The sequence below is a fragment of the Enoplosus armatus genome, chromosome 18, assembly GCF_043641665.1.
Source record: "Enoplosus armatus isolate fEnoArm2 chromosome 18, fEnoArm2.hap1, whole genome shotgun sequence".
NCBI lineage: Eukaryota > Metazoa > Chordata > Actinopteri > Centrarchiformes > Enoplosidae > Enoplosus > Enoplosus armatus.
The window spans coordinates 12755930-12769316 of record NC_092197.1 but is presented as its reverse complement, the minus strand read 5'-3'; the positions used below and the strand labels follow the sequence as shown (position 1 = coordinate 12769316).

The window sequence follows — 13387 nt, the reverse complement described above, 5'->3', positions numbered from 1 at the left end:
TTTTGTACCTTAGAGGCACGCATTCCCCAGAAGACACACAGTTTAGTCAGAGCCACGGTGGTTCATTTGGCATTTCTGCCTCATTTTTCTATAGTTTATCATTATTATTCATGATTGTGGTTTTAGGCCTGTGAGTGTGCTCTCTTTTAGCCAAGAGATGGTCACGGCCTAAAAATGGTTCTTTGGAAGCTCGATATTTCTGGCCTCAGGGCTGTGTGGGCACTAAAGGCATTCAACACAAACATATGCATATACACACACCCTCAGTGTGTTTCGAGGGACAACATTTTTCCAAAGCAAGGTGGTTATTAAGATTAAAACAAAGTCAGCTGGAGATGTCATGCTCCCTAACATGAATATACAGAGGTGGGGTTGGGAAACCCAAAAAAAAAAAAAAACATGCCAGGGTAGCACTCACTCATTTCCCACTGTGTGTTTCACATCCACACCCTGAATCAGTCCTAAAAATGTACGTGGTCTTCTTTGTTAGCATTTTGTCCTGCTCTGGAAGGTTAGATCTGGTAACTCAGTAGTGCTAACTGACATAAATACAGATAGCTGCACGTTGCTACAGGCTGAGTGTGTGTGTATGTATGTGCTTTGTAAACACCTAAAATTACACTACAGTGCAAGTCAGTCAGTCAGTGCACTGCAAGTTAGAAAAGGATACAACAAAGAAAAAGCAGAAGGAGAAGATGAAGGAAGGTGTTAATGAACACAAAAACATATTAAGCAGGAGCCTGTGGAAATTGTGAAATATATAAATATCAGCATATGTGCAGGGGTTGCAAAATAACAGCAGTGGCATATACTAAGGCTAAAAATGAATGAAGAATGTGTAGTACACTACTCAGTTTGGTTTGCTGTGAGGTTTGGCATTGTGGGAAGAGACTGTTTGCACACACACTCACACACAGAGCCTCTATGTTGGTCTTTGCCTGGCAGGATGCCGCTGGTCAAAGCAGGCGCAGTGGGCAGCACCCGCCCACAGGCAGCTACGAGTACGCGGAGCAAGCGAGCGGTGGGTGGGCTGAAGGTCAGACGGGCCCTGGACACACTGGCATTGTTCTTTCTATCTCTTCCTCTCTTTTTTTCCCTCACACTGTGACCTGTGACTTTAAGAGCATATGTCTGTGTATGCGCTGGTGTAAGACAAACGCTCATAAAACACAATGAAAGAGAGACTGTAGATGCCATAGAGGCACAAAAAAGGACTTAAGTAGATGTTATGTTATGTTATCTGTTTTAAAGCTGCATAATGCTTATAATTGGTGTGAACTGGAGTGTGTTCTGTGTGTTTGTTTTTGACTGTGGAGCGAAGTGCCGTGCCATGTTATTAGTGTGAGTCAGCACAGAGGAGGCCCCGGCCAGCTATCGGAGAAGAAGAAGTACGGCTCTGTTGAATGTAGGAGTGGGAGGAGATGCGCAAAAGGTCTTCTGTGACATTCAGAGATGCATGATGTCTTCCCCCTCAGCTGTTACACACCAGATTCCCCGAACCGCTGACTGTACTCTCTCCTCCTGGAAGCCGTAACAATTTGAACTCCTCTTGGGATGTCAATGAAATGCATCACCTCACTGAGTGTGACATTGTCAAACAAAGTCATTTGTAGTCAAATTGGAGTTTCTGACCTTTGTTTCTAGTTCTGTCTGTCTCTCCCACCTCTCCTGGCAAAGGGCAGCGCACGTGATCGTGTGCAAAACCACTTTGTGCTGGCTGAGCTGCTGTTTTCCCCTCAGAGAAAGTGATAGTGCCCACCACAGAAGCAGGTCAGACGGAGGTTGCTGAAAATTTCCCTGGAGAGGCTGCACTCGGTGTTCAAATTATTTGAACCTTGACCCAGTTTATAGTTTTGCAGCCTCCTTAAGTGCCTTCCTCTGAGAGCTTTATGTTTTTGTATGAATGCGTGAACAAAGATGCAGGGGGAAGCTCATTTTGGGTGCCCCAGTTTCTAGACCTGCATTAATTAGTGTTGGAAATTAACTCTGCAATACACTCGACAACCCTCTGTGAGCACGAGGCCAACCAGCCTAATGTAAGACATGAATCTAACCAGTGTGTATTGTAAAGGCGCAGGTAACATTAATGGATTTTGGTTAGACTGAAGCTCAGTAAAGTTGTGTGTTGTAAAATAAATGTAATTATGGTGCCAGGAGACTGTTTGGCTTCGACAAATGCTAGTTTTATATCTCTATACTATTCACCGTAAACGAGAATTTGTCTCATAAAGCAGACACAATCAAGAAAGCTGAAAGAATGTTAAAGGCACTAACTTCAGGTTTTGCTCTCTTCCGTCACAGATGGTCATTTCACAGGGACCCCTCCCTCGTACGGTTACGATGCAGACCGCGCCGAAGAGCAGCGGAGGCACCACGACATCCTGCCGTACATCGACGACTCACCGTCGTCTTCACCGCACCTCAGCTCCAAGAGCCGCAGCAGTCGGGACACCCTCTCCTCTGGATCGTTGGAGTCCTCGAAATCGGTCAGTATGCCATCCCGCCATCTCTTAATTGTTGGCCTTTTCTTCCTTGAGGTAATGCAGCATCTCAGCTGCAGAAAATTACAAAAAACAAACCAAAGCTGTGAAGGATTTTTTCTTTTACTTCTGATACAAAGCATAAACCACATGAATATACAATTCTACAAACATGGCTGCCAATAGGTGCCAATATGTACATACTTTGACCTCAATACAGTGCAGAAAGTGGGCTAATCTATTCTTAGAGCAATCCCGCTCCGTCAAAAATCTGTCAATTGACAAGAAATCAAATCTGCCATTTGAGAGGATTGATAGAGGACAATATCTCCTGCCTCATAACCCCAGAAGCAGTCATCCGGTGAAGAAACTCATCCGCCTTAAGAGTATGGCTTTTTCCTCATCCAGGGTATTAGGCAGAATTACCTATCACCTCCATCACCCCCGTGGCTGCCTTCATCCTCTTACCCTCCCTCCTGTGCTTCTTCTTGTCTGCGGAGAGAAAACCAGTGATCTATGACGTCGGGTGCTCTTCAAAGGTTACCATGGCGAGGATACACACATGCACACACACCCACGCACACACAACCCCAGTGTCAGCAAAGACGAAAATGAACATGGATGCTACAGTCTTTTTTTCCTATTTATTAATTATATATTTTTCAGTTGTATTAATATTTTTCCTATCATCACCATTTCCACATTATGTTTTGCACCAAAGGTACATCTGCTTTTGTAGGTAGCAGACCAACATGCTGGAGCCATATGTTCGATTAGGATAGAGAGGGCATTGTGGGAGAACGTAATAGGCTAATACTGCCTCTCTCTCCACTGTGCCCTTGGAGGAAGTAATCGCATCAGTGGTCATGAAGCAGTGTCAGTTCCTCCGCCCCCTCTGTCTTTGCTCACTGTCTGAGCTGGTGAGCGAGTGCCTGTCAATCTGATTGATGGCTCGAATCTGCCAATAAATGACGAGTCCCATCCAGCCTTTTGACCTGTGATCTTGGAACTCTCGCCGATTTTAATGTATACACACACACACACACACACACACACACACACACACATCATGTCATCTCTGCCTCTTCTCTCAGGGCAGAATGCTAAATTTATTGTAGAAGAGACTGAAGACAATTTGCTGAGTAAACTCATGTTTACAGGCAGAATCTCTGAACAAACCTGATGCTGTGGGTATGTGTGTTTTAGGGTTAGCAGCGGCAGCATCTGACGGTCAGTTGAATATATTATACAGCCAAACATTAATTATCCGTCAACAAATTCTCCACGCAGCCAGACATGCTCTCAATAACCGCCATGAAAATGGAGTTACCATCGTCCTTGATTTGCCCTTGGACAACCACTCTTCAGACATCCTCCCAGTCTGCTTCTCTAATTGATGAGTCAGAGTCCAGACAAGCTCTGATTGGCTCAGCGGAAGCCGATGGTTTTATGATGTCACTGTGATGAGTCATCACCATCAGCAATACTGCAGATTTAATTTTCCTCAGTGGCTCTTGTTCTCTCATTATCTGACCGTTCTCTGCACTGAAGGGGGAGAAAAGAGGGGGTCACTGATCGGAAGTCAGCTGAAGTATGAGGACTGTGCTGTCATGTTTTTTTATTTTTTTAAAAACACTGACCACATTATATCTTATAATCCTAGTGCACAGTGTGACACATAATTGTAGGTCAATCAAGGACAGCCAGAGCCCATGGTATTATTCTTTCATCACCAAGTTAAACAGAATTCATCATTCTTTAAGTATTTTTCTTGACCTTAAGTAAGCTCCTTGGCCAGATTTGAACCTGGGACATTGCACTTTATGGTCAGTGCCTTAAACCCCTCGGCCACCGGTGTACCCCCACAGTTCCTCTTAAGCTGTGAGCCGTTTTCTGTGTTCTTGTAGATCCCTAATTTATATCAATATAGCTGAATCCTCCTTGTTTTCTTTGCTCCCTCATCTTTTCCTACTCAACCTCTAAACCTCTAGATGACCAACTTCAGTGAAACATTGAAATCTCCCTCTTATGCTCTATCACATCTGTAATGTGTGATACATTTACTGATTGCACAGCTTGTTTCCTTGCAATTGAAGTCGTGGCGTGATGCGGCATTGCGAACATCCTATCTAGAGAACCCCTGCAGACACCAACTCTGTCAGCATCTATCACATCTGGCTGAAGTGCAGTTTAATACTGCGTTTAAAAAAAAAAAAAACCTGTCTTCCTCCTGCAGCACCGGATAATTCTAAGACATCTCCATTACATAGCAGACATGTGGAGATAGGAAGCAATCACATTAAGCATTTCAGAAAGCGAGGGATGGCAGAACAGGATACTAAACAGATTAGAATATGAAAAATGAAAATTGAAAAGGGTTAATAAAGTGGTGAACAGGGCATGCATTGCCACTTCTCTCCTGTCCAACCTGCCTCTGAATGTTTATACGAGTCTCCTATCCTCCATGGGAAAGAGAGAGAGAGAGAGAGCTGGAGAATAATGTTATTACAGTCGCTGCTGCTCAGTTTCTATCTGTGCCTCCTGAGCTACACCGGGGCGCTTGTCAAATAAACACTGTTTGTATTGATTCTCATGTATCTCCCACGAACATTACCCTTGCATAAACAAATCAGAGGCAAATCTGAATTCCTAAATCCTGTTAGGTGGAGCCACCACTGAGGGGTGTTGTGTGTGCTGAAAGGGTTTAAGTGCGGGTTCAAATGTGAAATATTATCTTTTGATGACTCTTTTACACACACTAGATGTGAAAACATAGACACAGATAGCCAAATTTATCCCGAGCAGGGAAAATGTGTCTTTTTTTTGTTTTTTTTGATTACCAAAAAAATGCAGCCAGACACCCTTTTAGTCTGAACCTAGAGATGGGCTCATTAGTTGCCACGGCAATGAATAAAAGATGATATGTCTGGAGATGTGGGTACTTCCTAGGGGAGTCGTCTGGGCTCTGAAACGATGAATAAACACTTTATTGCTCCCGTCTCCCCTCTGCTAGTTCAGTAACATGTGGCCGAATGTTTCAGTCTTCCCTGATTTGCTCCAAACGTTCTTGATGCTTCAAATAGGCCCTCGTGTTTCTGGTGTTCTTTCACCGGCGGCACCGGCACATCCTGCAAGGGTAAAGTCACATAGCTCATGCTGATACTTGTAGCTCAGCAATGATTCATTCATTTTTTATTAATTCACGAACATTCGGGGGGCTCCGTTGCTGCCCCAGGCTTTCCCTTTTAAGTCGGTGGAGACAGACAAATTCAAAGCTGCTGCGATGTGGTGTAATCCATTTAAGTGCAATCATAACTCATAGTTACATTACTTATTTACATTCAGTACGCTTTTATTTGCACTCTTAATATGAAAAGAGAAAACTTTTTCCGCTTTTGGTTGTCTTAGAGTCTATACATAATGAGCAAGTAGAGCTTTTTTTCAGGGGAAACAGATATTATTATATACAGCACACATCCCCAGACAGCTCTGCGTGATGCATAATACATGTCTGTCAGATACATTTACTTCATCCTTCACCTAAGAAAGACACAAAGAAAGAGTAAAAGAGAGAAAATATACAGAAGAAGTATTAATGATCGAGACAGGATAAACAGTCAGAGGAAGAGGAGGAGAACATGCATACACTTTGAATACTGTCCCATTCTACTAGTAGTCTGTGCCTGATTTCTGCAAACTATATTAATAAAATACAGTAAAATAAAATAAAAGTATGGCTGCAATGATTAAACAGAAAACTCATTTTAATTTTGTCATTTTTCGAGCAAAACCGCCAAATATTTCCTGGTTTTAGCTTCTCATTTGTGAGGATCTCTGTTTTACGTAGATTAATCGAGAAAATAATCAGGAGATTAATCAATAATGCAAATAATCATGAGTTGTACAATGACACCCTCTGTGTTGACGGCTAAGAGGCTAAGAAGTGCAGCATAGCATCTTCAAATCCTGGACACACCTGTCTTGTTGAAAGCTCAGCTCATGGTTATTGATTGTAAATAGAACTGTAACCACAGAGAGTAAAGTCTAAATGCTGAGTGCTATTTTAAATTGATTTCAGTAACTTCAATCAAGTTGCTGAACTTAAGTCTAGATTTACGGTGTGCAGGATGCGTTTGTTGATTTTAAATCATGTAACCAAGCTGATGATGGACTCCTGTGTAATGGACTCTGTAATAATCCTGGACCGTTTCATAATCTTCTGGGCTATAACAGTCCCCTTAGACCCGTGCTAGCGTCTGCTTATGCAGTGTCCATGGAAACCGTTTACCCCCGCTATTTAAATAAATGCACGTCGTACACCCACAGACATCCAAGTACTCACAGTACATGCTCAAATTCAGCTCACAAGAATATACTGTACATCATTTCAGCATGCATATTTGTACAGTGCTTGAATTCTGCTGTGTGGACGTGTAGGTGTAGAATTACAAGTGGCTTAACTTACACAGACACAAACAGACAAACTCAAAAATGGTGCAGTTTTACTTCATATCAGCTTTGACATTTCGCTTGGCTGTAAAAGGAGGATTTTATCCTCATCTTCTCCATTGGAATCGCGTTAAGAAAGGATCTCGTCCCGGCCCGTATGGACAGGAGAAACTGCTACTGCGACCAATAACTGTTTCAATGGACATACTGTAGGCATTTAGGTGTCACTGCCTGAATCCCGATCACTTTAACCTTCCTTTAGCCCCTCTCTCATGTAGAACCCATATGACCGCTGTGTAAACATGCCTACATGTCTATACGGTAAGAGAAGATACTCTTGACATGACAGCTCCTGATAGGCAAGAGGAGAGGGGGGCAGTACTGCTTTAAAGGACATTAAGGAAATGTGTTAGTTGTTCTTGATCCAGGATCCTTATGGCTTTTGTTCACACTAGCAGTGGATCCCAGGAATGTCACTCAGAAGGGGACTTTTCCAGATCAACTTTTTTGGCATATCAAATCTGGCACGCATGACACAGATTTCTGCGTCAATGATCCAGCTATTCTCTCTCTCTCTTTGCGTCACTCCCAGCTAAAGAGGCATAGAAACAGAAATCCTGCCATTATGCTAAGGTTCAGTGTGTAGCTCCAAGTTAAAATGTTGTCCTACCCTTTTTCTTTGTCTCCCCTCCATCATGTCTTCATGATATTTTGCCATCTTTCTTTTCTCTCTCCTCACTTAATTAGACTGAATCTGCATTGTCTTGCTCTCCCTCTCCATCTCTTCTTCTTCTCTCTCACCCTTCCTCCCTGTTTTATCTTCTTTTCTTTCCTCCTCCTCATAGCCTGAGGGACCGGAAGTGTCCACGTCCCAACCTGGGCTCACTGTGTGTGTGTGTGTGTGTGTGTGTGTGTGTGTGTGTGTGTGTGTGTGAGTGAGTGTGTGCACAGACGCATATTTATACGCCAACCTTGCTCCCACGGGAGACCCTGCCTGTTTGAGTTATTTCAGAGTTTGTGGTTAAACAAGACAGCCCGAGGAATCTCTCTGTCTCTCTGTTTTCTTTCATGTCCGTAATCCTCAGTGAGCCTTGACTGGGCTGAGGGGAGGGGACCAGGGAGGATTTCTAGAAGGTGCAACTGTTGCTGTTTGATTTTCTAGACTGTGGCACAAACCTGCCGGAGTTTCAAGCTCAGCTAAGAGCTAGGAACCCTTCAATTTGACATTTACAAACAAGTCATATTAGAGGTCCTTTTACCAGCTGACATAAGGATTGGTATCAAACACAAAATAATCAACTTGTGTGCCTTCCAGAGTGAAAACTCCGTAGTATAGTGAGCACATACATATAATGGATTAAAATTGTAATGTTGGATATTGTTTTAACTTTTTAGCGGTGTGTTTGTTACAGACTGAATGTGACCTGGAAAAGGGTTTGGAGATGAGGAAGTGGGTCCTGTCCGGGATCTTGGCCACCGAGGAAACATACCTCAGTCACCTGGAGGCACTGCTGCTGGTGAGCACACACAAACACACACACACACACACACACACACACACACACACACACACATACCATATAGCAATATTATACAGTAGAATCTTATTAGCATTAGGTCAATTGATTATGAGTATTCAGTATGGACTTTTTTTGACATAAGTCTGCAATTATTCAGTGATAGACTCTTCACACTTTATGAAGTTTATTTTGGTGCCACTAGATGTATGTGCAAAATGCGAATGGAACATGGTAACAAGACGGATCCTCGTTTACTGGCTGGCTTTTGCTGTACACTACATTTGTAGCCAAACATTCACTTCACTTCGGCCAGCACCCGTACCAACAATGGTACTTCCTATTTATGCAGCCAATGTTTTGTTCCTAGTCAGATAATATGATTGAGGGTACTTGGCCTTACTACTTACAGAAGCAGATCAGAACTTTTTAAATGTGCATACAAGTTCCCACAAAGTTGCTCTGCAAAAGCAACTTTTACACCTGTCATCTCCACTCTTTGTTCTTCTCAGCCTATGAAGCCTCTGAAAGCTGCAGCTACGACGTCACAGCCCGTGCTCACTGTGGCCCAGATAGAAACCATCTTCTTCAAAGTGCCTGAGCTCTATGAGATCCACCGGGAGTTCTACGATGGACTTTTTCCCCGCGTCCAGCAGTGGAGCCACCACCAGAGAGTCGGGGACCTCTTCCAGAAACTGGTGAGGAAAAAAAGGAAGAGATTAGTCGAGGGGATGGGGCGTTTGGGGTTGTAGTTTGTGTGTCTGTGCCCATGACAGCAGAAAACATCCCTGGGTGTAACTGCCTGACGTTAGCCTTAATCAAAGTGACAACATTGGGCACCCAAAAAAAGTTGACAGCATTAGAAAAGACATTCAGGGTGCTACAGCTATGTTTTCTGACCTGTGGACGCAGTCCCAAAGCAAAACCTGTGCTAGAGTGACGTTACTCACAGTACTGTCGTTTCTTGAATTAGGAGGCTTTCAGAAGCAGAATCTGTCAGGGTAATTCAATAAATCAATAAAACAAAATGTAGATTTGATTTCTGTAGTGATGCTCTTCTTTATCATTTCAAATTTGGACAAATTGAATCTGAATTGTCCTTTTCTTCCTATTTCCTCCTCAACAGCCGCTCGCTCTCTCGCTCTTTCTCTCACTCTCCCTCTACCCTCCAGTAGTTTCTGCCAAAGATGTCGGGGCCAAACGTACACTGGGTCTATTTAATCATTTTCACAATGGGTCAATTAACCCACAATGAATCATTTGTTAATTCTCTCCCAAACTGCTCCTCTCCCACGAGTGTCTCTCTCTCTCTCTCTCTCTCTCCCCCACCCCCACCCCCACCCCCCAGACTCACTTATACTGGAACATACACGCACATATACACACACACACATATGCACACACACACACACACACCCACGCACACACACACACACAGAGGGAGGTGCAGTCATGTTTCACAATGCCGCCTTTCTGCCTCAGGCAGCTGAGGCCATCACTGCAGTGTGCTTTGTGTCTCGAAGAAGCTGCTATAAATAGGAGCCCCCCCCCCCCTCTCTCTCTCTTACACACACACACACACACATACACACGCCAGCACACTCACACACTTATTAACTTATCTCATGAGGCTCCCTTTGGGGCTAGGGTTAAGAAATTAGGATTTAATTTGCATCTTTTACTGTCAAAATCCAGTTTTTAATTGTTTCTTTAAAAGCTTGTCTATATATTTTTTCCTTCCTAAAAACGCACATCCATCCAACAAAACTGGCCCACAATAAAGATGAGATGTCATGGTGCTGGTTTGGTAAAAAACATAGATAAATATTGAGCAGAGTGATTGTGGACTGTTTACAGTGTTTGAGAGCAATGCTGCAGTTAGTTTTCTGATAGTGTAATATTGTAAAAAACATGGTTACATACGGCTGGAATAATGACTTCTCATTAGTGCATCAGCGGCTCCTCATTGGTCGACTGTTTTCACAGGTTAAAGTTGAACAAAGGTGAACTCTGACCTGCAAGTCCACCAGAGCCGACCAGGAGATCTCACCAAAGCAAGAAAGACACTTTTGAATTGGCCTTTGATTGGGAGATGGAGCGAATATTTTCAAAGATGGTCACTTACCTGTTTTCTTTGTCAGGCTTCAACCATTACGTCAACCTGACAAATGTACTCTTTTTCTATCCTATCCAACCTCGACAATCTGGAGTCTGGCTGTCTTTGTCGCTCTTCCTCCCCATCATGTACACACACACACACACACACACACACACACACACACACACACACACACACACACACACGTTTGTACCGTACATACACACTGGTGCTTTCATACACACACACAACAGACATGCAACACACTCACACAGTTTCTGCCCCAGTCCCTCCCTCTCTCCAGACAGTAGTTAATAAAAGTCAGGAGGGGGAAGTCGCTGAGCCGACAAAAAAGAAAAAAAAAAAAGGGAAAAAATGCTACATGACAGGGAGGGAGGAAGAGATTAGATGAGAGTCAAGGAGGTGATACAGGCGAGGAATGGTGGGGGGGTGAGAGTCGGGTAGGCAAGTAGATTTAGGCTGCTGCAACTCTGATAGAGCTGTCTCACCATGACTCTGAAATCTGTGAGGGGAGCAGACGGGCTTAGGAATCATAAAACATCAGAACAAGGAAGGCGAGAGACGGAGAGAAAAGAGGAAGAGGCAAAGCGTCACTGACAGGTTATGAGCATGAGTGTCAGGGAGAAGTGTTTGAAGGCTGAAAATAGGGCTAAATCACACTCTTCCTAAACACACACTTCACACACAGCGGCAAAGTCAAGGTTTTTACAGCATGAAGACAGACAGGCAGACTGATAAACTGGCTTTGAGTGTTTCTCTTCAGAGGTGGAGGTCCAAAAAAGCCTGGTTCTCTGAAAATGTAGAAGAAGAATACCTCTTGATCTTTTGTTTGTCCTCACACAGCCAACCTACAAATCGTTCTTCGCTCTGTTGAAGATTTTTTAGTGAAGAAGTGAAAGCTGTGAGTGCATTCAATGTGTGTCAAAGGATGAAGGACGTCTGCTTGTCTACCCTCCTTTGCACGAGGAAAAGATGAACAGACTACCACGGGGTTCAGAGGGATCATTTGTTTGGGTGTGGGACATTGTCTTTTACTGATGGACAATTTCTCTCCCTTGCTGAAACATCCTTTATTAGGAGAACATGCCTCTCGCTGGGATGTCTTCGAAATTTCTTAAAGATAATTTCATCGCAAGGTTTTGGATAAATCGGAGGTGAGAAATAGTCCATGCCTATGTCGAATCATAGTAATATACATTAATATCATATTATTTTGGATCTACAACACCTGGTTTAAGTTATTATTCACAAGATTGAAGAGTTGAGAGGTGGTGACTCCCCATAGTAAGCTAACAATGTAAGTGAATGCTTTCCAGGCTTAAATTTCATAATGACAACCAAGCTGTGAAATATTTCAACAACTATGAGATGGACTGACATTAACTTTGGTACATGTCCCATGCCCACCAGCCTCCGCTGTACTATATGTTTAGTGCTAAATAGCAAATGTTAAAATGGCGACACGCTAAACTAAGGTGGTAAACATTGTTAATATGCTAAAAACCAACATGTTAGCTTTGTCATTGTGTCATTGTTAGCATTGATCTCAAATCACCGCTGTACAGCTCTTGTTTTACCTGTAAATGAGGGGTCTCATCCTTTCTGTTTCTGTCTATTCATGTAAATATGACATCGCGGACTATTTGTAAGAAAATATCTCAGTCTGCTTGAACACCCGCACCAACCAAGTGGCTAAATCCAGCCTTCTCTTATAATGGCCGTGGTCTGTCATGAGGCTGTTTTCCTAATGTTGTTTTCCGCTGTGGATTACACACATACTCTCACGCAGGACAAATCCTGAACTGAGAAATCCAAACACCCAAGCAGTTTCTTTCATCACCCAAAGCCATTTTCTGCTGTGACACTGTAGCTGCAGCCGTACGCCCGGTAAGCCTTCACGGCGTTGTGTGGATGTCGGCTGGCAGACATTCGGGCTCTCTGTTCTCTCCACAGTCAAACTGTCACGCTCTGAATGGCCTCCGCTGAGGTGCAGATTGTGTGGCCCAGGGCAGGACACAGGATTGCAGGATTGTGAAAATTGCTTTACTCCTCGCCTTCCTCCATTTTACTTCTGCCTAGTGTTTTGATGTATGTGAAAAACACTGTAGATCCATTTTGGAGCTATTTTGCTGCCTGAAATCCATCAGTGAGAAACTGAAAAATACACATAAGGAAATTTATTTGTTAACAAAAGCAGTACTAATTTAAGTTGTATGTTTTTTTTCCTGGTGGCTCGTGGCATGCAGCCAGGCTATATTTGTACTTTTTAAAGATCTACCACATATTGTAACTGTCAGCGATAACATAAGTGCAAACGATGTTCACAAAACTTGTGACTTCACATTCCTGCCTGAATTGATCCGCCCCCCCCCCCCCCCATGATGGCAAAGATCAGGTTAGGAAGGTCGGGGTCATGCCTGAAAATAGGATGTAAGGGGGATAAATGAGTCAGTTTGAGACAAGAATAATTATTGGCTTACAGATGTGTAACTACTTCACACAATGCAATAAATTAAAAAGAATAAAAAACACTTATTTCCTGGTACAGGTTGCTCCAGAGCCTCAGGGCTCTTACTGTAAATGCTCTGTGCCCCCGGTTTTAACCCCAGAGTTAGAAAAAGAGGCAAATGTTCACAAGTCTATCTATCTGTCTATCTATCTATCTATATTTCCCCTAAACTGTTAGGGTGTAAACATCCCTCATAGTTTACAGACCAACTTCCTATTTCAGCTTTGACCTGCTGTACTTACCGTAGTTGTGCATGCAGAATTTTCCGGTGCAACAAGGGATTATTTTCCACTTTTGGGTGCACTCATTTTCA

At 43.2% G+C, this 13387-nt stretch overlaps 1 protein-coding gene across 7 annotated transcripts in view; it reads left to right on the top strand.

The window, feature by feature from the left end:
* Positions 1 to 13387, top strand: part of bcr (BCR activator of RhoGEF and GTPase) — a 76418-nt gene that overhangs the window by 42407 nt on the left and 20624 nt on the right. For 4 of the 7 annotated variants that reach the window (XM_070924292.1, XM_070924290.1, XM_070924287.1 and 1 more), the window contains 3 exons: positions 2302 to 2486; positions 8342 to 8446; positions 8959 to 9144. In XM_070924292.1, the coding sequence (XP_070780393.1) occupies positions 2302 to 2486; positions 8342 to 8446; positions 8959 to 9144 (476 nt within the window). The remainder of the gene's footprint in view (positions 1 to 2301; positions 2487 to 8341; positions 8447 to 8958; positions 9145 to 13387) is intronic. The other 3 variants (XM_070924289.1, XM_070924293.1, XM_070924291.1) reach the window with 1 other exon arrangement.